The sequence below is a fragment of the Corvus moneduloides genome, chromosome 2 (genome assembly GCF_009650955.1).
Source record: "Corvus moneduloides isolate bCorMon1 chromosome 2, bCorMon1.pri, whole genome shotgun sequence".
Lineage (NCBI taxonomy): Eukaryota > Metazoa > Chordata > Aves > Passeriformes > Corvidae > Corvus > Corvus moneduloides.
Window position 1 is genome coordinate 98,499,745 of NC_045477.1, and position 25,338 is coordinate 98,525,082.

Here is a 25,338-nt window from a genome sequence, read left to right on the forward strand (position 1 = left end):
AGGGGAATTTCAGGAAATTGTTAGGACAACCCAAATGCAATATGGTCACCTTCTTTCTTACACACCCAAGTGCTGAGGTAACAAGCTGAAAAATACCAAATTATCACTTCAGCCTAAATTATGGAAGGAGGACAAGTGTCTTCATCCCCTTCTTTCTGTGCTCCACACTTCCTATATGGTACAGGACAAGAATTGAGGGGTTCTATTTAATTCAGGTTGCTCTTTCTGCCTGTCCTGCAGACCTCTTCCAGCACACTTTGATAACCACCTTTGTTCAGGCCAGAAGAATACCAAGCACAAGCATTCTCTAACAGTGTCCCTCATCCCAGTCACTTACCTCCTTCTCCACTGTTCCACCATCACATAAGGTTCCTCTACTCTTTTTTTCATTCTCTTACTTTGAAGCAAATACTTAAAATTCATGCCCCCAAAACCAAAACCACCACTTCCCTACTGGTATGGAACTGCATCATGAAAATTCATAATTTCTTTTAAACTGTATCAAAATTTCTACCTTTGCAATTGCATACTAGGGCCAATATATATCTGTACAAACAATCAATATATTCCCCAAACATCTATTACTGTACTGCTCTGGCAACAACTCTTGAAGTGAGAGAAAAAAAAAATCTATGCTCAACAAAAGATGCAACAAGTAAAGTAATAGAAGATATTTGCATGTTAGAATTTTACTCTATCCAGTATGCATGGTACTTACTTGGTGCATTCTTCTAAAGACTGTACAAGCATTTGCTGGAAAGAACTTATTTCTTCCAGGTTTCCCATTAAGTATGAAGTATTTGTCAAGGTTAACCTGGAGCCAAAGCAAATAAAACATGTTTAGGTTTGCAGCTATTGACTAACTGTGCATTAATACTATCTATTGCATGAAAAGAAAATGCTTGCTGGCTCTTAGATCAAGGACCAGACTCTTTCAGTCAGCAAGCAAACTGAATAAAAGTAAACCCTGCCTCAAGAATCACACAGTCCACAGAGGTAAATTCACACTGACATTGACATTTTGACCATGTTAACCCTCCCCAATATATGAGAAATCTCAAGCTTAATTTAAAACTCACATACTTTTCACTGGCTTGTAATGGTCGCAGGTAGTTTGAAAGCATTGTTTGTAGCTCCTTAGCATATTCATTTTCTGTTTCTAGTATATTTTGTAGCACCTACAATAAACGACAACTGCTAATTGGTACTTTTTAAGATATATCAATACCAGTTTTAAAGCATACTAAAATTTATTTAGCATGAGAAAAACTTAAATGAGAGTCCCTACATTAAAAATGCAAATACCAGCAAGAAAACACTGAATACTATATATCTATGAAATTCACAGGGAAAATAAACACTACACACATGATGAGCCATCCTTTAGCCATACACAAAAAAAAAAGGTAAGCTAACAGTCACTACACATTTTATTGCAAAATTTGAATTACACAGAGCTTTCTTCCAAAGCCAGGGGTAATTATTCCTCCTATGTAGTTCAGAACAGTCACAGATCAGAGGATGGTAAAGCACAATAGAAGTTGTGAGGGAAACAAACAGCATCATTTTCTCAGGCTCAATTACAACACATTACAACTAATGCTGCTAGTGGAGTGTTTAGATGCACTAAACAACCTGCTAGAACACTTGAATATTAACAGATTTACAAAGATCAAGTCATTTCCAATTTCATTTACCAACACTATTACGTTCTTTTTAAATAGTGCTGCCTAACTTCACACTGGGAGTACACTACCATAAGAAAATTACAGTAGATTGATGCAAAACCTGGTATTTATAAAATACAGCACACACTTGGGTTTTGGTTGAATATAAATCGAACAACTAGAATAACTCCAGGTATGTACAGGAAAATATTTTACTGGGCCATCTCTTGGGAACCTGCTTTAGGATATCCTCCAATATAATCACATCAGGTTCTACTCCGCTCTTAGAAGGCAAATTATTTTTTGCCTCCAAAAAGTTATTTAGCAAGAGAATCATCAGAATTAAATGCAGTTCAGTGAACAGAGCTGAACTTCAAAAACTTATTGCTATTCACTGGTCATAAGCCACACCACAAACCTCATTTTGTTACATGCCATATTTGTCAAGCCTACAGCAATATCTCATTTCAGCATTTATAGGAACAACTGTAATTGAGTGCATTATTCACTGTTGTAGTCAATACTCTTTCTTAGGAAGGAAAAAAAGCCATTCATTCCTAAATGCAAACCTGATGAAATAACTTTAAATAGTTCAGTATGTCAATGAAGAATTCACTGCTCCTTTCATTGGTGTCATTGATTCTGCATATTCCTTGAATGCTTCTATTCATTTGGGGAGAGAGAGAGAGAAACCATTTTTGAGTTCATTCTTTTGTTGCAAGTCTGAATCCTGAACTGAAGATTAAAATGTCTCCATTCTCTGCTAAACACTGTGACAGAAGAATGTCACAGGGAAAGTTATGGCTACTAACTAGGAAATTACAGCATAAAGTACAATATGAGCACACATTTTAAAAAAGCTAAGGGGTTTTTCTGACTGTTTAGACCAGGGAAATAAAATATCTCTGCCAATCATAGTATTAACTAACCCCCATATTCTCTTTTGTATATATAAAACAGAGAAAGCAAATAGTTCAAATGGTGATACAAAAGTACTTGGGATCCATGAGGTTCAAAACTAAGTGCAAGACCAATCTTTTTCAATATGGTTTTTTCCACAAAAATCTCCCAGCCCAAGTCATTACAGTGGCAGGAAAAATTAGTAGGGAAAAGGAGACTGAAAGTCAGGGACAAAACCACAGTGTCCTGATGAAGAACTAAACAGTATTAAAAGATACTGAAAGATAAAAATCAACAAATTTGCTAGAGATCTTGAAAGACTGCACCACTGCCCCATTTTCTCAAAGACTACTTCCATTCTGTGCTATAAACAGCTGTCTGAAAAGCTTGAAATAAAACTAGTTTCATGTTGGACACACCTCATTATTTTCCTTGCGCTGGTTTGGATTTTTCTTTGAGGATTTTCTTTGCCATATGGAAAGCATGGGATTGGAAGAAAAAGACTTAAGGGCAGGGGGAGGTAATAAGAAGAAACCTTAAAAAACTAGAATTAGCAACCTGACAATTAGTGGAAAGAGGAAAATTAATGTCACTGTAAATAAAACTATGCTACAAAACCTGTGCAGAGTACCAGATGCACTTACTACTACTTACTACTATTCCAGTAGTTCACAGTGCTATACAGTACTCGAGATATATGGAGTTTAAACAGTGCCCAGAACACATTAAATCTATCACCCTTTCTTTTTACAAGTACAGTTTCCACTGCATACAACTTTTTTTTTTCCACTTTGAATATATTTTTTAAAGAATAACCTTGCTTACATAGCTCTAAAACATAATTTCTGTGATATCTTGCATTATTCCAGCTTGACTTACCTACCTCACTGAGAAGCTATGATGATTAAACTCTTGGACTGTGCTTTGAAGTGACAAGTAGTCAGTACTGCAATTCGGTATTTTGGCACCAGAAATCCCTTACATTCCTCATATCCACATCTCATCCGCATGATCCAATAATCACCTTTCTTCCCTTTCCTGCTCTCTGCACATTCTGGCTGCTGCACAACCCCATGAGACCTCGAAGACCTTGTTTCCACAACTCCACCACAACATTTGCACAGATACGACCGAGGACCAAAAGAGCAGCATTGAAGTGGCAGCTTTTGCAGTCCGTAACACTGATGAATGGCAGGCACAGACAACTGAGCTCACACAGCACCAGCTCTCTCAATCACATGGCGTGGAAAATTCAAGCATGGTTAACTATTCTGTCACACAAAACCTCAGCCATCTCCTTAAGGCCATAACTACTACCCAAAAATGGATTTAAAATGACCCACATGAAGATTATCGCCTTCCAAATCAATGGGAGAAAAGGCAGAGTTCAGAGATACACTTGGGTATGATCTTGTAGCACATTCATATTTTATCATAGTAGTATGGCAGTCAACCAAAATATCACACAGTTGAGCAAAATGGTGATCAGTATGTAATTTTCCTGGATCACGAGAATTTGCACAATGAACTCCTTAAAACAAGCCTTTGAGAGGGGCAGTGTAAAGCACTGCACAAGTACACCATATCTTGAGGGTCCTCAGAAACTTACATGAACTTCAGTAGACAACTTGATCCAACTTTAAAAGCACGGCCTCAAAAGGAGAGTTTATTTTCCACTACTTCTCAAATACTTAAAAGGAAACAAGGTCATCCAAATACTGGTAACTGTGGAGAAATTTGCCTATTTCTTCACCTGCTTTTAGAACAGCTACCTAATCTCAAAGCAACTGTAAATGGAGAGAACCTAATTTTATTTTGGATACAAAGTTATAAATTCTCAAGGGATCTCAAGAAAAAATAAAACTCAGAGTATTGCCTGCTCTGTCTTCAGGGAATAACATGCAACAATACAGCCACTTCTTCAGTAATAGGCTACTAAATTACTTCTACATTAAAAAGCTTCATATTACACACTACTGTAGATTTGTGCCATTTTATGTAGGACAAAACCTCTGCATTCTCTACTAACCTGAATTCCTGAACCAGGCCAAATGTACATATATAACAAATGTCTGTCTTCTCAGCAACACGTAGTACAAGGAGCAATTAATTAAGCACACTGAGACTAGAAGGCATGTGATATGTCTCACAAACTCCAGAAGGAGCTGTGAATCCACAGTAACAAAGAACATGTTTATAAGGGGGCAAAGAGCAGAGGAAAGAAGGGAAAGCAGTCTCCTCCTCACATTAAGCACCCTTCCCTTGGCCTATGCCAGCCCTCCTCCCAGAAAGGGAACCTCTCCTACCACTTTCTGAACTGCCTTTGATTTTGTCCTCAGTTCATCAGATGTACCCTGAGGTGCTGCCTGCCCAAAACGCTCCCTAGGGGAAACAGCAATAAATACCCACGAGGGTTATAGGGTCTCAACACATCCCCATGTGGGGACAGCCACAACTCAAAAATATTATGTGGTGCCAGAGTACCAGTCACAATTTCAAGCTTGGTTTGTCAAGAGAGCCTTTAACACAGATTTTTAACATTTACTCCTTCGCTCGAGCTACATCCTTTCAGCTACCAGTTGCCAAAAGTTTTTTTGGAGCTCTTCTGCTTTTTCCTCAATTTTATTATCAGTACAGACTGATGTCATATAGCACAGGGAAGTCTCATGTCTGCAGCTTATGTATTAAGACAGAAAACAAAAACTCAACTCAGAGGTTAAACTGAGGTTTCACTTCAGTGAACAGGTTTGCTGTTTGTCCTATCTACATGTAAAACATTAAAAATCATACATATTTAATAATAATTGAAAATATTTTATAGACATATTGCCATCAGAAGCACACAATGTATTCCAAGAAAATCTAAATGTCAACATGTCTAATTTAGTTTTCAGACACAGCATTACTGTCTTACTTCTCTGAAACAACGGGCACGCTACAGCACAGCCTCTCATTTTCTAAACCAGAAGAATGAAACAGCGAGTTAAAAAAAAAGTAGGGGTATTTGCCACACTGTTGAAAAATGTGAAAACAAGGCAATTATCCAATTCATTGCAGACAGACTTAAGAACAGCACTCTAGGGTCTTACAACATATCTGCATATTATTATGAACTGGTCATTTTCACCCCCTGCAATGTCATCAACAGTTAGTAAGTAACTAGCAGTCAAAACAGTTGGCATCTCATTATAACAGGTTAAGTGCACCAAGAAAGCTGCACCTAAGCAAGATGAACAATAAACTAATTCTAGGAGTAGGTATATGATGGTCACTAGGGTTTGGTGGTTTTCTGTTTGTTTTTTAATTAAACAACTTTAAAAGCTACCTATAGCTGTATTTCCCAAAGTATAGTAGCTTGAGCCTCCACGATTTTAACAGGTTATCCAGGGAACAATTATAAAAATCACAAACTAAAGGTAATATTTCAAAATTGTAGGGTATATTATAGCTTAGGTGCCTGAACAAATTCAACATTTACTTTCCATAATTTTCACTGAAGTATACTATCACCTCTCAAATTGCCGATGTTACTCTTACAAAGTAAAACATGCCACCACAAGATTCAATTCATTTTGGTCAGAGTCAAACTGAAGTTTTAGCTAAGTCCAAACTAAACAGCTGAAACTTTTACTTTTCATCGTGCTAAGATCCATGAGGAAAAAATTAATATAAAATTGTAAAAGAGGCATGTATTTACCAATTACTTTATATAAGTAAATAAATTAATTAATTAAACCAAACCCCCAAATCTAAAGGACTGATGTTCAAGATAGCTGCCAATCTATTTTGATTAAAAACTCAATATAGATACAGATTAAGTGTAAGTAAGACCAGTCTCCTACCAGGTGAAGGAACTAAATCCTGTCCTGTCCTGCATTCACTTCAGTTTACTTGCATTGAAAATCATGTCTGAACATCAAAACAACAATTTGCTTCTATACACTACAACAGCTTCAGAAAAATAAAAGACTATAAAATAGATACAGTGAAAAAAAAATAAATGAAACCAATCCACTGTTTTGTCACTGGGTATCCCACAGTGAGACCATTACTTCCTGCAGTTTGAAAGAAGGGTGTGCCCGCACAGGTGCTTTCCATTGTGGCTAGCAGTTGTGGGATGCAGTAGCCAAAAAACTGCAGCCCTCCCTTCACCACAGAATTGCAGCTACTGGCAGAGGCAGGAACCAAGCCTGATGGAGGAGCAGGAGGTTGCTTCGTAGCTTTCAATTAGGGATTATAGACAAAACACCTCTGTTCTTCCAGGTGCTATTCATGCCACAACCACAGAAGATGAAAGCAGAAAATTATACTTTATGATGCTTTTTAAAAACTGATATATAAAATGAAAACCCATGACAGCTGCTTGAAAGAAAAGGGAAAGAAAGGTTGTGGTTTGGTTTTACACCAGCAGGGAGCAGTGCTTAACAAAAACAGTAAGATGCTTTTTTGCTTCCCAATGATCTACTCAAATAAACGATTCCCAACATGGTTCCAACACACTTAAAGCTGGACATGTTTCTTACATGCATCTACTAAAGAGGTCTGAGTGCTAGAATTCCTGGTTAAGAATTCTTGGGGGTGTGTTAAAGGCACACTCTGGCTGTACTGCCTTGCTGTGAAATCTATCCACCCGTGTAAGGGAGAGAGGTTCCCTAAGTTAGCAACAGAGTTGATTTACAAGCATAAATACAAAGGAAGAAAATTGAACATTTTGAAACAATCTCTTATTCAACAAAAAGGACTAAGATATTCTTAATCATTTTAACACAGCAGAACTTCAGTAATTTATAGAGACTGGGGAACATTGATGGCACATGTAGGGGATGGGAGAGAAAAGGGAAATTAACAACTAGCAAAACAAGTAAAATGAGCATAATATTACATAAATGCCGATCATTCACTTACTTTAGACAATAATTTTGCACCATGTTTAAGAATCCACATGTGTGATATTCTATTAAACTAATAATGATCTTGTTTATATGAGAATCCACCAATACCCCTATCTAGTTTTGAGACTTCCTGGCAAGACTGCCTTTTTTTAATGAAGATAAGAGCATTTAATAAAATGGCATTCTACTGTATATAACAGCTCACATGGAGGAAAAAATGATCACTCACCACATTGTAATAACTTTTGTTAATTGCAGATGTATCAAAGCCTTTAGGTGGACTCTTCAACGTACCTGATTTGGGGGAGACTGGTTTTTCTGAAATATAAGATATTTTCGGGTCAATGGGGTGCAATTTCACAGCTCTACACTAGAGGTCAAACAAACTGCTTTAAAGTATTTCTAATAAGATACTGTGGAAATGGTGCTTCACCGAGAAACATACGTAACTGTACTTGAAATTAATGGTAAAGACTCAATATGTTCACAACAAATGAAACTCTGCCCCAGTGAAGGCAAGTAGTAAAACTCCCATTCTTTTTCCTGGAACCAGAAAGTCAGTTAATAAAATCTGCTTCTCCAAAATTATTTTTTAAAAATAAAATATTGTCATAGACTGCAATTAAAAAAAAAAGAAAAAAAAAAATCAGTAGCAGGCATTTCCAAACTATATATGCACTTTCAAACAAAAGTAGTATCAATATCAATTTAATGAACTCTGTGAAAGCAAGTGACCAATTAAAAGCTGAACATTCCAGAGATGAGACATTACATTCAGTCTTGAAACAGAGATTCAAAACACTTTATCAGTGACTTACCTTATGCCTAGAAAATAATCTTTTAAAACAAACTCTCTTTTGCTATTAATGAAGTATAGAATAAAAATGCTTATGCACTTGAGAACAGGGTTCTTCATAATGATAAATCCTTCCTATAATCCCATAGGGAATCTATCCCTCAGTAATGCATGCTCTTCCTAGAAGGACAACATTAATCTGCAAGATCAAAACACCAGTCCCGAGAGTTACCCAAGTGCCAGCCCAGAACAGAGAGGCAGGGAAAACACACTCCTAAAGTCTTCCCTCCCATCACTACCACTCCTCTAAGCCAATCACAGAGGAGCAAACACGAGAGAAAATCAAAAGCAACATGCTGCATCCTGAAGAAACAGCAAGATTTACAGCATCTCTTCTTGATCTCTCACACTTGACTGTGCACTCAACCAACTGAGAATGTATGTGAGTCTATGTTTATCAAGACATTATGTTTTAGTTGGTTTATTTTTCTTTGTTTTTTAAATAATCAGGCTTGTCTAATATGCAAATATCAAATAAGCATTTGAGTAATTTGCATCCAAACTACAAACCAGCAAATTGTCAGCTGAACTGCCCCAAACAAAACCAAAAAAGCATCATCAAAACATACCTACTGAAGGTTCTTAATTTACTTTAAAAGCAAGCTCCTGTCCCAAACACATTTTAATAAAGATATATGAATAATTTAACTCTAGTTTACCTGATACCCCAGGCTAAGAATAAATTATGCAAGCCTCAAACACCTCTCCAGGAGAAGCCCAGTAAGCCAAGCTAAGGGCCAGCTATAGAAAATTCCCATGGACCACAGAGCTGACCAGGGAAGCACGGTCATAAGCAGAACACTCCCGGTGATACCAGCCTCTCCTGAGCAATTAAGTGCTTCCTCAGGCTGCCCAGCTGCAGCCCATAAATGATGCCATCCCAAGCAAGCTGACTCCAGGTGCAGGTCACCCTTTCACCTCCAGTACCAGGACAGCCTGGCAGGCCAGTGGGACAGAGGCTTTAGCTAACAGCCCCTGAACAGCAGCTCAGGCCCCAGGAGCACACAAATGCAAGTATCTTTAAGGGGATTTGCTCTGTATTGCACTGAAACTCCCCTCAAAGAAGCAAATCTAAAAATAAAATCTAGTCTTAAAACTACCAAACATGAGCAAAAAAAAAAAAAAAATATTTTCCTTACACATTCAGGGATGACAGTAAAAACCTTCTGGTTAATATCCCCTGCCTACACACCCCACATCAGCTCTAAGCTGACAGACAGCACAAAAATTATTAGACCCAGCAGTTATCCAGCTGGGAACACTAATGCACTCAGCCACCAGCCCTGCAGTACATACATGCTCTGCTATACAGCAGAGTAATTCCAAATGACAAGACTCCTCCCACCCCCTTAGAACGAAGCTGTAAACTCCAGCAGATTTGCCATCAAACACTCAATGTGAAAGAACCTAAAATCATATCGTATGTATGGCTACTCATTTATATATTCATCTCTAATACTACTCTTTATGGGACAATTAAATTTTTTTTCTTTGTACTGAATGATGAAAATTATGTCATTCTCACAAACTTGGTAATTTGCTTTCATTCTCTGTGGAAGCTCTTGGACTTACCATACAATTTATAGTGACCTTCAGGTTCACTAAATATCTAAAGGTTTATTATCATGTGCCAAAAAGCATGAAAGGAGAAACCAGAGTCATTTAAGGATAAAAGTAAATACTTGTCACTGAATTTATCATAATACAGATGTCTGATCATTGCTAAGTTGGCTGATCACAGAATTCTGGATCTTTGTTACCTTAAAGGGTGCAAAAATACCTCTCTTCCCTTAAGCTGCTGAAGAAAGTGGGAGATTTTTTTGCTGAAATGTAGAGTCATTTATATTGCCAGCTGCTCAGCTGATTCAGTTAACCATCAAAGACATGTACATGTCCAAATTCAAAGACAGGACAGAAAAAAAGAATCACACATTCATATCATTTTGCCTGAACAGTGATAATCAACATTTAGCTTTTAAAATGTAAAGGCCATCATCTCTACTGTAGAGACACAGAATGAGACACAGCAAATTAGTCCAGCTGTCTATCATGTCTGGTATTCTGCCTCCAAGCAGTGCCTTGCTGCATAAGGAGGAATAAGAAACAGTCTTGTAGCAATTAGCTTATTGCACAATGCATTACACAGAAGAAAATCCTGATCTTGCACATAAGAAATCACTTTCTTTGTTTATGCTAAATTAAGTGTCATTTATTATCCTTGGTAATAGAACATTAGAGTACTTTTGCAAACAGAGCATATTTCATTAAACATTTCAAGGAGGTGCCACCCCCATTCAGCACACTATGTCTTTATGTCTATAAAGTCCATAGGTTTCTGAAACATCACCAGAACCCTAGCACTCCATAGAAGCTCTGTTTCTCAAAGCACTGGAAGAGAGCGACCTGAGCCAGACACCAGCTTTTCCCACACAGAAGGTTTTCCCATCTCCCCAGTCACAATGTGTATCCCTTATATTAGCACTGAAAGCACAACAAACATGGCTCAGCAAATGATCAAATCCAAAGCAAACAGGCATCTGCTCAAGTACGGGAAGAGATGGTATCCCACTGGTGACTGAAACCAAGAGCTAAGTTACCACTGTCCATTTCTCTCATGAGTGAAGCATTGCATTCAACTGCCCTCAGCTACACTTGATAATGCATTGATGTGTCCAGTGGCTAGTGATAAACCAGGTAGAGTTCACTAAACAGATCATCTTTGGGTGGAGAATGAGGGTAGCACAGGCTTTTTAACATTATTCTTCCAGCAAATAATTATCCTCAGTGGAAGCAACTGCTTCTATAACCTTTCCCTAAGTGTACATAAGATGCCACAAACTGCCTAAAATGAAGTTATCTTATTCTTTACAAATGTCTACTAACTGGCTGTAAAAAGACAATTTACCCAATCCTTCCCAATATTGTTTCTTTCTATTTTATCTTACACGCCTTCAAATTACTTGACATTCCCACATTCTCTCTCTGTCATGTCTTCAGTTTATGCCATATTCATTTTCAGACAACACTTTACTTCATGCTACTCCATAAAGTATTTATTCCCTTCAGAACATACTTTAATAGAGCACTTTGACCCTACTGCTACAAGAACACCTTGCACGTTTCTGCGATTACTACGCTGTGGTGCGTAATCTAGATAAAAAGATAAAAATATCTGATTTGGGCTATTTCATCCTACATTAGCGGAGGAAAGATGTGCCAACGGGGATACCAAAAGCTATGTGGTCCCTATCAGTGAAGTGCTACAAGCAAGCTCCATTTTCCTAGAGTAATCAGTTCAAGTCCAGCATCAGGAGGGCAGACCTGAACTCATTCCCAGTTCTCAAGATGGCTCAGGCACTGCTGCAGGGCTCCACACTGCAATATGGACACTACCAATGCTTCTGCTCCAAGAGCATTCACTGGCCCCAACCTCTGTTTTATTTACGCCTGTAGAGTTACACTTGACAAGAGAACAAAATACTCCTCTGAGTGTATGTGGTTGGAGAGAGAAAAACTAACATTCTTAATAGAGTTTTAGTTATTTTTTCCTTTCCTTTTTTTTTTTTTTTCTCCAAAGCTAAAAGTGTAATCTCTCCTTCCCTCACACACCACAGGATGGAAACAGCTGACACTCTACTTCTCCACTATATTCTGACCTTTTCCCCACACTGATTTTGTTTTTTTAACATCAAACCAAAAGAAACACTATCACTGTAATTTGCACTGGGCCTGATACTAACAACTGTCAAGAAAGCGTAACAGAGGCTAGGGCAGTAACGATATGTTAACTTCTGCAAAGAATTAGAATGAAGTTTGTGACGTATCAAATGTAGTTTTTACAAAGCTATATTCCCTCCTGCATAATCTCATGCCATTTAAAGGGATTATGCTTGGCTAAAACTCAGCAACTGATCATGTGATTTTTTTTTTTTTCAAAAATCTGATTAACATCTGACAGTAGCTAAGTAAGTGCATCCCATTCTGGCTAACCACTCTTCATTGCAAGGGAACCCTCAAAAGTAGGTCTCCAAATCTGTCTAACTACCGTGTGAGACAGAAGCAGCAGTGTAATGGACAAGACACCACCTACATCTTCACCCCCTCCTGCTTCATTTTATTTAAGCAAAAAAAACCTCAATAAGGCCATGCTGTCAAATATTTTAACAAGTTTACACATTATTAATCTTTTACCCTCTGTCACATGTAACAGTAGAACAGGATGAAAACAAAATCCTTTCATTTCGAAGTACTTCCTGACTAGCGATCAAAGGTAAGATGTTACAGGGTTTGAAAATGGAAGTGGAAACATAGGCACAGGGGGGAGGGAGAGAGAAATGGACTATTTTTTTTTGAAGCTCACAGTGTAGGCACACACTTGAATAGAAAACACTTTTCTTTTTATATTTACATGTTTGATCATAACTATCACAACTTTAAACAAATCCGCTTTTTCCCCCTTGGATTAGGGAGGGGGACAGAATAAACATACACTCAAAAGCAAAACAAAACCAGTTTTTCATCTCAACCAAATTCATTTTCCCCCAAAAGAATTATTGTGCAGGCTAAGAAAACTAAATGCTGTGCTTTGCTCAATAGTCTCAGTGTGTGTCCTACAACCATTCGCATCTCACCTCATGTATTAGCATTGTGTGCTAACTCTAATCACTCTGGCACAGCTAAACAAACAAGTTACAACCAGGGCACAACTACTGTGAAATACCTCTATCATGTGATATCCTCTGCTTGTGTAATTTATGTAATGCAGTTTACTTTTCCTCTAAAATCTTTAAGAAATCAATGTGGGTAAAGGCAGTTCCATTCCCACACATCTTTCTCTTTCCTTCCTGGAATATCTAACTTCAGAGCCACCCTACAAGCTAAGATTACATATCTACCATTTTTTTACACTAGAGGATTTTCATTTAGAGCAAAAATCCATTTATCTAAACATCTAATGCCTACAAAGCTTGTGAGAATTAAAACAAAAACACACATGCATAAATAACTTCACTCATTTCTTCTTTTACTCAATTTGTAGAAGTCAGGTTTCAGCAGACTGAGGGGATTTAATTAAGTCAAACCCAGGAGCTTATTTAGGCATGTCCTGGGAGCTCTCCATATAATGCATCATCCTGAACAGAATTTCTAACTATTTGCAGTATTTTCAGCTACCTTTCAGAGAAGACAGATGGGTAGAATCATACTCTTAATGCTAGAACACTTTAAAGAGTATTTTGAAAACAGATGAGATGTCCAGGATGAACAACTTTTTATAGAGACCTTAATCAAGAGTGCTTTAAAAATTAGCAGCATGTCAATGAAAGAATAGAAAAAGTAGATGCAAACTGATATGGAGCAAGTATCACAAATATATACACTAACCACAAACAGAAAAAGAAGGAAAAGTAAGTAGGAGAAGTCAGGTCACCATTTGAAATACAACTAACATGGTCATAAGGGTAGTAGCAACAAAGCATTCCCTAGCATGCATAGATACATGAAGGAGTAAAGCTAATCTGCAACCCCACAGTTAATAACACACTAAGCAGCTCTCGGTATGTCATCCTTCCCTCTACCTCCCCCATCCTCCTCATAAAAAAAGTCAACTTCAGACAACTAAAACATATACCTACGAATGCATAAAAGCAGTTTAAAATTACTATTTTGATAAATTACACAGTACCTGTTGTGCTGATCTGATAGTAAGAGAACTAGCTATATCCATATCTGAAACCAGAGAGGACAAATGAAGTTCCATAAAGTACTGGGAAAAGCCAAACACAGTAATTTTAAAATGCAAGAGGAAAACAGAGAAAGCTACTGAGCTACAGCTCAGTCATTTCAACTTTGTAATACTCAATGAACTAAGCTTCCTGAGAAGAACAAAAGCATCGGCACATACAGAAGAAACTTCCATAGAAGAAACTGAACATATGAGACAGCACTCCAAGAATGCGGAGAAGACAGAAGGGGTAAACTGTTCTGGCAGAGAGAATACACCTATACAGTGGAGGGAAAAGGACTTGGGAGAAAATTCTTCTGAGGGTAAGAAGCAAAAACCATGTCAGCTCCAGGGAACAGACGGGGTTGCAAGGAGTCACAAGCATCAGACTGCACTTGGTACTAACCTTGGCACTACAGCTTGTTGTCTCTTCCTACTCAGAAGAGTTACTTCACCAAAGTACAGGGTTCTTAATAAAACAAGAATCACTTAACTCCAGTTACTGGCAACTTCTGGTTCTTGCATGTTCACTCTTAAAGCATTTCTACTCCGGAGCCTAACTGCTTACCCACGTTCCGGTCCAGGAGTTGGAAGAGATCAAAACTGATGAAATCCAAACAAGATCTCTGCAGCAATGATTTAAATGAATAACAATGGGACAAGACAGTCATCATGGCTGATGCTACAACAGTACAAATCAGAAACAGGCTTCAAGAATTGTTTCTCAGGATAAGCTGCATCTGAGAGATCTCTAAAGAACATTAAAGCTGAGTCTTACATTGTGACTATGCCTGAGAGAATATGGTAGAAAAGGACAATGAAGCTGCAGATCTAAGACCAGCATTTTGCAGCAACAGACAAGATAGTAAATCAAGGAAGAAAATAAGAGGATGCGGCCAAAGGAGAAAAGATAAGTTTAAAAATAGAGTTTTGCTCCCACAACCTCACTTTGCAATCAAGCATCTGAATAGCTGCCTCATAATGGAGAAAAAAAAAATTTAAAAGCCATGCCGATGACTTTAGCACAGTCCCAAAAGATGTGTGTTTTCACTGGAGCTGTGACAAAGGAAAGAGTGGTAAAGCCTTCTGGAGACCCTGGGTAATTTTATCCTACCAGGCTTATCCCTAATCTCTGAAAATAAGCTGAGACAAGGAAAGACACAGAGTAAAAAAGTGAAATAAAGAAGACAGAGAAATTATGTCACCCACAGCAACGTCTTAGTGGATTAAAAAGGAATGTTATTTCCGATATTCAGATAACATTTACAGAAGGCACTTCCACTGTATAAAGCTCAAAACTTCAGTGAAAGAATGAAGCCTGTATGAAGAAAAGCTGAAGGCATATGAACAAGAAAGAAAAAGAAAAATCACAAACACATTATTTTTCAAAAGTTGATTTTGATAGAATTGGGTTTCTTTCCTGCAGTTGTTTAGTTCTACGTAATGGGATGTGTTGAGTAATTTTTTGGTTGGTTTGGGGGTTTTTTCTTGTTCGTTTTTTTTTGTTGTTGTTTTTGAAGGAAATCTCTCACTATTTAAACTTAAAGCACCAATTCAAAGTATATCAGCATCTGAAAGCAAATTCTATATTCTAGGAAGTCAGACCAAGGAAGTGAGAGCAGCCCAAACGTGACAGACAAGCAAACAGAATGGGGAGATTTCTGCATGCTTACTGCTAATTCAGAAGCCTCTGAGCACTCTGTATAGTGAACTGGGGTGGGGAAGAGCAAGTTCCTGAGCATTAGTGATTGCTGTCAACAACATTCAGTAAAAAAAGTCAAGCCTAAACAAAAAGCATTAGAAGTTTTAATGAATCAACCAACCATCAACCTCTATCCAATGCAAGAATTTCTGTCAATATGCTCTCCCCTTCAAAACTCACCATTTGATTTTATTTCTCGTACGTAGTTACTTGGAAACCACCCTGTTTTTCCATTTAAAGCTCCTTCCCACCAGCCTCCTTCTTCCACTCTTGTAACATGAATAATATCGCCTTTTGAAAAAGAAAGTTCATCTTCATTTGTCTGTTGAAAATTAAATTTGGCTCTCACCACCAACTGATGGTTGCCGTTATCTGTCATGTCCTAGTAAGAGAAAGCAAAGAATAAAACAATCATTAGAGACTTAAGCAATATTTCCATGAGCAAAACAGAAATATCCATAAAATGGAAATAGTCCTTACTCCACACGCAACAGTCCCCACACGTTCTCACTCAAAAGCCTTTATAAGGAGTGATTTGGCATTTCTAGTATTTCTGTCATTTTTAGTCTATAGATTTTTTTCAGCCATGGGAGTATATATTTTACTTATTACAGCCCTTCAAATCAGAAGGGGTCAACAGAGCTAAAATGAGAATAATTATTGCTCTCACAAAAAGAAAATAAAGAAAACATATACATTTTCTATAACCAGCATAAGTTGGAACTGCCTTTGACAACTACAAAGAAACAAAGGCTTTACATTAGAGTTTTTTCCTAAAACTTTCTGTGCTGCAAGGAGGGAGAAACTGAGTTGGGTTTAATTTAATTCTGGATATACATAGAGTTTGCAGCTCAAAACCTTTTTCTTTTCTTTTTTCCTGTAACAGATCAGGTTGGAGGCTTCCACAGCTGAAGGTGCAAGTCTCCATGGCCTGCCAATGAAGAAAGACAGTGTTCTTTCACAAAACCCACAAAAGAGTCATGCAACTTACCTTGAATAAGTACTCCCAAATAATTTCTCTCAAGGTTAGCAAAGCTGGAAGCCTGAAGCATGTCAGACTTGCAGCTGTCCATGTAACACTGTGTATGCATGCTCATCTCCTACCACAGATGTGAAGGCAGGTTATCACTCTGTCCTAACATCTGAATGTTCTTAGAAGTAACTAATAAGTCTTTAGAATTAATGATGTTCAAATTCAGCATTTTGTCCTTGCATGTCAATTTTAGGTATCTGTACCATTCAAATATTTTCATGAGAGTTTGGGCAAACCTTTATGCTAAAAAAGTGCAATACTCGGACAACTTTAAATACATCGGACTGGAACTGAGAGAATAGCACTACAAATCATGTTTGTCTCTATCATAACTAAGGATCAGTACCTGTACAGCTAACAAAGTAACTTAGTGAGAAAACAACTGTGTAAGCAGTCCTAGTCAGTATCCAGGTAGAAGAATTTCACCTATATGTTGCCTATATAATTGAGATTATCAAAAGACTGCATGTTGTCACTAGGATCTTACAACACATCAGCTTAATTTATAACCCAAGTAATCATGTTATTGTATCACAACTCAATATAACTTTCATCAGAGTTAGTGGCTGAGAAACTACAGGAAAATGAGGGCAAACACAACTTTGAAAACATGCAGAAAACCCCAAAATAGTGTAAGTCCCAGTGTTTGACAATTAGATCTGCACATTTTCCAACAAGTGCCTCTGCCTTAGTCCTCTGCTTGTACATTATGTGCTTTCATCCACTCTGCTCAACAAGAAAAAATGTTTTGTTTTAGTAAACGGTAAAAAAGCCACAAAATAAGCAGAAACATTGCACAGTGACATCAACTACAATCCCTATGCTCTGCCACTATGGCTTTCCAGCAGAGGAAATGAGTACAAACTTGGTGAGAACAGTTCCAAACTGATCATCTACAGCAACAAAACCAAACTAGGAATTTCCTGGATTTGGCTGCTAGCTCACTTTCCTTCCTTCTTGCACTTCTCTGCTCTAACTTTGCAGAGAGCAACTCAGATCACCAAAGTGATAGAAATACTGAAAACTCTGATTACTTCAGGGATCCAGCTAGTCCCACCAACTGCTGCATCTGCAAAACTGAGTGGGCTGTGAACAGCAGAACAGGAGCTCGAATTAGTGGCCTAGGGCAAGAACTTGCACAGGCTCTGCTCCCAGAGAAAACACATTACACCACACCTAAGAAAGCCACAGAAAAACAGCTTTTGTTAGGGATCTGAACCCTCCTTGCAAACCTTCAGTGACTAAAAACACGTTTTATCACAATTTCCATGAGGTATGCAACCCTGACTTCAGCTGTACTATAAAACAATGGCCCATAACACTCAGTTACCCAAAGGCCAGTTGAAGGATCAACCTTGAAATATAACAGAAAACAGGAACAACTACCACTACTGCCAACATTAAAAGTATCACCTTCAAAGAGGTTTGAATAACCTTCAATCATCACCCCTAAACTCAGAGAGAAAATGAGATTTTTGCCTTTAGAAAAGCAAGTCCTCATACTAAAAAGAAAAACACAAATCCAGGAAGACACTATCTTTACAGACAACAAGGAGCACTAAAGGAGGAAAAAATAGTTAGAAGTTCACAAAAAGTTGCATGTATTTTGAAACCTCATATGAAAAGCTGCAAAAACAAACTCACAGTCTAAAAATACAGAAGTGAAAGAGAGGAAACAGTTACTTTGCTACACTATAATTTACTTACAAAACTCATTAAAAAAAAAAAAAAAGGAAAAAGAAAAGGGGGGGAAAAAAAAAAAAAATCACACCACAGCATGTTTCATTCTTCCAGAACTTACCAAACTCCGATATTGTCCCTGAAAGAGTTTTGAAGTTCTACTGTGTAAAGACTGGGATCCCAGAGAATCAAAGGATTTTATCCGATGAGATGAGGGACGTGCACATACAGAGTCACTGCCCAGCCCTATGTCTGTATGAGGGTGGGGGAAAAAAAGGTAAATATTAGAATTTGAAAAATCTGCATCTGTAACTTCTGCTTACCTCTGCTTAAAGCAGATTTGATATATCTGCAGTTACTCAGTAATTCAAGATTTAAAAAATTATAGGCAGTAAATAATCTAAAGCCCTGAGACATTGACAATTTCTTCCCCACACAGACAAGAAAACAACTTGGCCTGTTTAGAGAAAGGAGGGTTAGGGTTGTATTTCTCTATTCCTACTCACTACCAGTCTATTTAAAGGTAATTAACCAGCACCATTTTAGCTAGCAGCCAAGAATTTTGAATACATTAAACTTGCTTGAAGTGAAGCCAGCCACATCTGTTTCTTTGCTCTTCCCACAGCCCCCCCATCTCCTTCTCAATTAAAACATTCCTTCCACTGTCTTTTTTCCTACATTCCTTTGTCTCATCCCCTTTTTTTTGCCAACTAAGCGATTTTTTTCTTCTTTGGAAGGAGGACTAGGAGTAGAAGAAAGGAAAATACTGCTTCTCACAAGTAAACACCCTCCCAAAACGTCTCCCCTCTTCCATTTGTCTCTCCTCTGAGAAGCACACCCATGAGATATGTTCATCTGAAGGGTTATGTGCCATCAGGGGCTGCTGGGGTCCCTTGTGTGCTGGGAGGTGCTGAGGGAACAGCAGGACAGGGCTCATCCCACCATCCCAGCCAGAGGTGGGGCAGCTGGGGGCACCAGGGCAGCCCCAGTCCTGGACACTGGGCTGGCACCTCCCCAGGATGGGTGTGTCCTGTGGATTAGCAAGCCACAGCCAGCCAGGGGCTGCACCAAAAGAAGCTCCCAAGAGCCAGGTTCAGTGCTGGCTGCAGCCTCCCACAGCCCTGCTGGGAGCCTCTCCCCACATTACAGTGGGACAGTGGGTTGCTGCTGGCTGCACCAGTGTCCCCCTTTCTCACAGCCAAAGCCCCAGGAGTGGGATGCTCCCAGGACCCTTGCAGAGGGCAGCAGACAAACCTTGCTCCTTTGCACAAGCGTGGCAAGTCATTCCTTTCCTTCATGTTTTCCATATACAAGGAGACTACTCAGTGAACATCAGATCTTAAAAAGCCCTGAAAGCAATACAGTATTTTCTGTCCCAAACCTAGATGTCTTCACTAGACTACACAAGCCTCCCAACTGCTCTCCTGGTTTTTACACCTGTTACTCTCTTTCCTAGTAGTTTGCTTTTCTTCCAAAGCTTGAACTCCATACTGAGGTACGCACACAACTGTAGTCTCCCAACAGTTACTTCCAGACTGAAGTAGACCATCATTATGCAAATCCAAATTATTTTTTGTCCAAAGGAAATAACATATACAGGTTGAGATCCAGGGACACCAGCAAATAAGGTGCATCTCCTGTTCCACAACAAACCTGAAGAGACAACTCAATTCATCTGAACTGGAAAATCTTTAAACTTCAGCACAGCATCCAACAGCAGCAGAGATGCAGGAGGAGTGAAAGGGTTTGAGATTGACAACAGAAATGTTGACAAAGGATGCTCCAAGTCTGCCAGTGACTGAGTGGAAAACACTTTCCCTGCTCCATCTTTTTATATGACTCACTGATATCCTTCAAATATCATCATCCTTCAAAAAAAAACCCTATAAATCTACACCCCCTACTTAAATAGTGCAATATTAGAACTATACATATTGAGTATTTTATATGCATAGTATTCTTGCACATTGAAGTAATAAAAGACACTTTGTGAAACTGCTTTCCCAAAAGCATTTAAAGGCTGTGGTAGTCAGAAAAACACTGGTGATTATAGTCCATTACAAAAAGGTCATACGTGACATGTTTTCACAGGCTACCAGGAAAGAAATGGAACTGGATTATGGGCTTAGTTTGTACATCATGACTATATGGCTAACTCCAATGCTCCCAGAAAACTTTAAGTTGCCATAACCATCATTACTTAATAGAGCTTAAGGTTTAAAAGTAACCTGAAACATCTCCATGTCCAGCTTTCTATGTTTCCTAAGTGCAGTCAAGTTCAAGGACAGACAGCCACCAAATCCAGAACTATACCTTGATACAGCTTGCCTAGAAAAACAGGATCAGGTTGGCTTATGACAGTGTGTTGCAGCTTCTGGGCAACTCCAAAACACTAGCTAGAATTTAAGCGTAGACTGATTCCTAAAATTTTCTAATTTCGCAGCAGCAGAGCTAATACAGCAACACAAGAGCACCTTTTTAGGCTTGAATTAGAAACTGCATGTATCTGAGGTGAAAACATAATTATTACAAACAAACCACATGCAAATGGAAGAATTTTTACTGTTAGTATCTGAATACTTTCAAATCAATCAGAAATGTTGATACTTTTAAAACACTGTATCCATTAAAGTTTCTATTAAAATACCTAATAAACACATTCAATGAATTCCTCAATGGTATTATTGTAAAAAAAAAAAAAAAAAAAATCAACTCTGCTACTAAAGGCTCAAGAATCTTGAATGGCAACAGAATGTGCATGTTTAACAACTATTAATTTGGTAATTCCTTCACAAGCTTCACTCTTCCATCCATTTTAAGATTTCCAGTGTTTGTAAAATCCTTTCTCCCTTGTACCACTATCTCAACTTCCCTATACCAGTTCCTCTCCCCTCATCTGTCTACAAACAGCAAACTGCTTCCTTGATCCCACCACTCCAGAGATTAATACTTTGATGGAGTGAAAACCCACAGAAGTCTTTCATCAGTAATCATGCCCATTACTCGCATTCTTCATATTGTAGGAAGGCCTATTTCAGAAGAACCTGTGTATGCCTGAAATTCTTGCAGGTCTACAGAGGGCGCTGGAGTCTAAAACACCTGCTACACAATTGCCCAGTTAATGAAAATTGTTTGGAAGAACAAGAAGGTTTACGCTTGCTCCTGGGAATGAGACAACACCACAGCTTGCATGTGGTTTCGATTTTTGGTTTCCGTACCACCACCACCACATGCCCACACCATGAAAGGGATCAGCCCCAAGTCCTTTCTAACCAGCTGCAGTTGTGGCTTTTTGATGTGGGCATTAATCCATAGACACCTGGACAGAACAGCCACACTTTACCTCCACTTTAACGACAGCAAAGGCACTGATGGCCAGTGTACGGCAGTTTTAAAGATGTACTGCTCTGGTTTGTGTTTGCACTTACACTTGAGGTGAGAGGCAGTATCTCCAACTGGTCTAAACAGCTTCAAAGAAGTCAATGGTATTACTCCATGCCCATTCATTAAAACTAAGAATTTGGTTGCAAAACTTAATCTTAAGGGGTGCTTCCTAATGCGAGGAAAAAAATAAGCCACCAAAACCACAAAACCTCTCTTGAAACAGACCAAAGAAGTCTTATAAACATGACAAGACACTTACTAGTATTAAATGAAGTAACATTTATCTATCACTGACTTTTCTATCACCTTCCTTTTCTTCCTCACACAAAAACTGACACATATGGTTCAATTTTAGACTCTCTCTCAGACTCTGACCTGATGACCAGTACTGAAAGCTGCTGCTGATGGTGGAACAAGAAGAAACCAAAAGGGCCAATGTTAACATTTCTTGACTGTCCCAGGGTCCACCTGGCATAATTTAGCTCAGCCTCACCCTACAATGATGGATGGACACCTCTCACCTGTGTGTTATTTCTACAGCTCTCTCCCCTCCCACCAAAGAGCTGAGGCAAGTGGTTCATGACTTCTAGCTGCTAAACGAATGAAATACATGGCTTAACAGATCAAAGATGTTGGAGATCCTTTTGTGACTGGCAAGAAAGGATAGTGCAGGGAAATGGAGACGGGGTGGGAGGAGCAAAAATTTTGACAAAGCTGTTCAAATAGGAGAATAACAGAACGGAGCAAAAGTCAACTTTGGTATTCCAAACTTGGAGGAAAAAAAGAAAAACCAACCAAAAAAACAGGCCCTTTTTCTAAATTGCTTGCCAGCTTAAAGGCTTAGCCTTAGCTCTACCACAAAACTTCCTTCTGCAGAAGACACGACTAGAGAACCCAGAGCCACTGCAAAGTTTTAAAAACATGAACTCCAACAAAAGCTCTTTTAAAATGCTGCACATGTTCACTTCATCATGGATACAGCAACAGGCACACTGATGCAAGCTGAAAGCAGTTGTAAGCCAGCACAAGACACAGCAGTCTACTTACCTGCAGTCACCTTATTTAAAGCCACAAGAGAGCTGAGAACTTTGCTGAAATTCTGTCCCTGATACAGGTCATTTGCATCAAAAGTCTGAAAAAAAAACCAAAAAACCATGTAGTTAAGTTATAGAAACAAGCCTTTAAGCTTGTATATACAAACCATGACTGTAGAAGCTATTGCATGATCAAGGTATCAGTCTTTTAGTGGCTGTTATGAACCAGTAAAACTGGGGAGGGGGGGCGGGGTGTTCCTCCTTAAAAGAAATATTAAAAACAACCCAACAAACGAAGACATTTTTAAATGGAAAAAAAATATAGCAAGAGCTGCATTTGGAAAAATTGAAGAATAGAGAAAGTAAAAATATTAAGTACCATTTAAGTTACAAGAAAATTGAATAAAACAAGTATCAGAAGCAGTAGTTTTCCTAAGACATTTTGGCCAAAAAAAGTTACTGGGTACCATTACTCTTGTCATACTCTTCTTCTGTAGCAGCACACAGGCATTGTACCTGATTTTTCATAATGTACTCTTAAAATTACTACAAATACTTTAAGAAGTACTACAACATACATGCTATCTCTTCACAAGACACAGAGAGCAGCATTCCTGAACATTAATGAATTTTTAAAAGAATGAAATTTCTGGATAGCTTCGATCGAGGATGAGGTTTGGGAAGGGAACGGATGACAGGAGATGTTTATTTTAAGTGTGGTAAAGAAGTCCAAACCTTGAACTATCATGCAGAAAACACTCCAGCAACTTTCAAGCACTGGGTGATGACATTAAATGTCTGGATTTTTTGGGGAAAAGGGGACTTTTTTTTAAAAAAGGAAGAAAACCCACAAACGCACATTTGCCTGAGGTAATGGAAACACTCATTCAAAGTCTCATGAAAATAGGTCTCGCAATAGATTCTGCATAGGTTGAAAGGAGTCACAGTACTCCTTTGTGCAAGCCTAGAAAGCTGACAATAAAAGACAGCTGCTACAGTTCTTCCAACTGATTTAAGAAACAGAAAGACATTTAGTTTCCTGCAATGTAGCAGTTTTTATCTAAAAAGTCAACAAAAACCTGTTCACTTTCCTGATAGCAGGCCCATCCCACAGGCACTACCAGAGAGTCCTTACCCCAGAAAACAGCCTTAGTAGACAGGAGAGAGAAAACTCATAATCCCAGGGGAGAAGCGAGAAAGAAACAAAGTTTAACCCAAGAGAAGGGAAAATGTTAACAACAGCTACCAAAAGTAACCGCAGAAGGGGCTCCCAGACCAGTTCTGACCGGTTACGTAATATCACAGGAAAGGTAGAACAGATTTAGGAAACATTTAACGACAGTATTAGTCAGTAAGAAAAAAATCTCCCAATGCAACCACAATATTTGAGGTACTTGCATACATTAACATGCTCATTCCCCCCCCCCCCCCCCGCCGTGACTGAGGATCATCTCTGGTCCCAGAAAGCAGCAGTTCCACCCGGGCTGTAGAGGTGCCAGCATCTCTCAAGCTTGAGTAGCATTTACATGGCTCAGAAAAGCAATGCCACACAACACACACAGCATCAAGCAGTCAGAGCCACATACCAGTATACTCCAAGCAGTTATTGCTCACATAAATTAAGTCAAATAACTGTTTCTCCAACTTTCACTGTGAACTACAGATAATTTTTAAAAAGACTTCTCTTAGTTATGTGAAATTGTAAGGAGTAAGGAGAGGCACCAGGGAATTGCCTAGATGTGAATTTTGTAAGGCTTTTCCTCAAACACAAGGAGTATTAAAAGACTATGTACACAAAAAAGGCATTAAGGAAATAAGAAATAATTTAACAAAGATGTGATAGATTTTATTAACAGCATAATTTATAAACTCAAAACCAGGCTGGAAATCAGCTTAACCACTGCTCAAATTGAGGAAAAAAATTAAGCTGCTATGAAACAAAAGTATTAAGAGTGTGAAATTTCCAGTGTTACTATACACTTATTGTGGTAGTTTTTAAAAAAGTAAATTTGAAGTGTGAACGGAATCACAAAAGCCTGTCCCTGATCCTAAAAAAATTAAATACACAAGACAGGTGCTCATGCAGAAACCAGAACTAGATCAGAAGGGGACAACAAGGGAGAAAGAGAATGACTAAGTAAAGGAACATTAAAAAAAAAGGTTAAAAATTATAGCTTAAACTTACAAGAACTTAAAAACAACCCAACCCAAAATTTTAAGCTCACCTTCATTCTGGATTCTGATAGAGCCAAGAGCTCTCCAAAGTCAGCCTAACTTGAGAACAAAAGGTTGAGAGGAAGCTTTGTTTCCTGCTACGCTGAGACTATAGGGGATACCAAGAACAATTTGATTGGATCATCCCAACGCATATAGTGCCATAAAAAAACCTGTATCCAGGACATGCATCCAGTCTGCTGCTCCACAGGAAACAGCACAATGGGAGGATGCGAGAAACATTTGCTTCCTTG

At 38.5% G+C, this 25,338-nt stretch overlaps 1 protein-coding gene across 5 annotated transcripts in view; it reads right to left on the reverse strand.

Moving 5' to 3' along the window:
* The window catches only part of ARHGEF7 (Rho guanine nucleotide exchange factor 7), a 117,755-nt gene that overhangs the window by 48,404 nt on the left and 44,013 nt on the right, over positions 1–25,338 (reverse strand). For 3 of the 5 annotated variants that reach the window (XM_032100545.1, XM_032100546.1, XM_032100548.1), the window contains exons 3-8: positions 22,884–22,968; positions 18,574–18,704; positions 15,920–16,121; positions 7,689–7,777; positions 1,084–1,178; positions 719–814 (exon numbers count right to left, since the gene is read on the reverse strand). In XM_032100545.1, coding sequence (XP_031956436.1) covers positions 719–814; positions 1,084–1,178; positions 7,689–7,777; positions 15,920–16,121; positions 18,574–18,704; positions 22,884–22,968 — 698 coding nt within the window. Of the gene's footprint in view, positions 1–718; positions 815–1,083; positions 1,179–1,632; positions 1,636–3,591; positions 3,658–7,688; positions 7,778–15,919; positions 16,122–18,573; positions 18,705–22,883; positions 22,969–25,095; positions 25,175–25,338 lie in introns of those variants that run through there. The other 2 variants (XM_032100547.1, XM_032100549.1) reach the window with 2 other exon arrangements.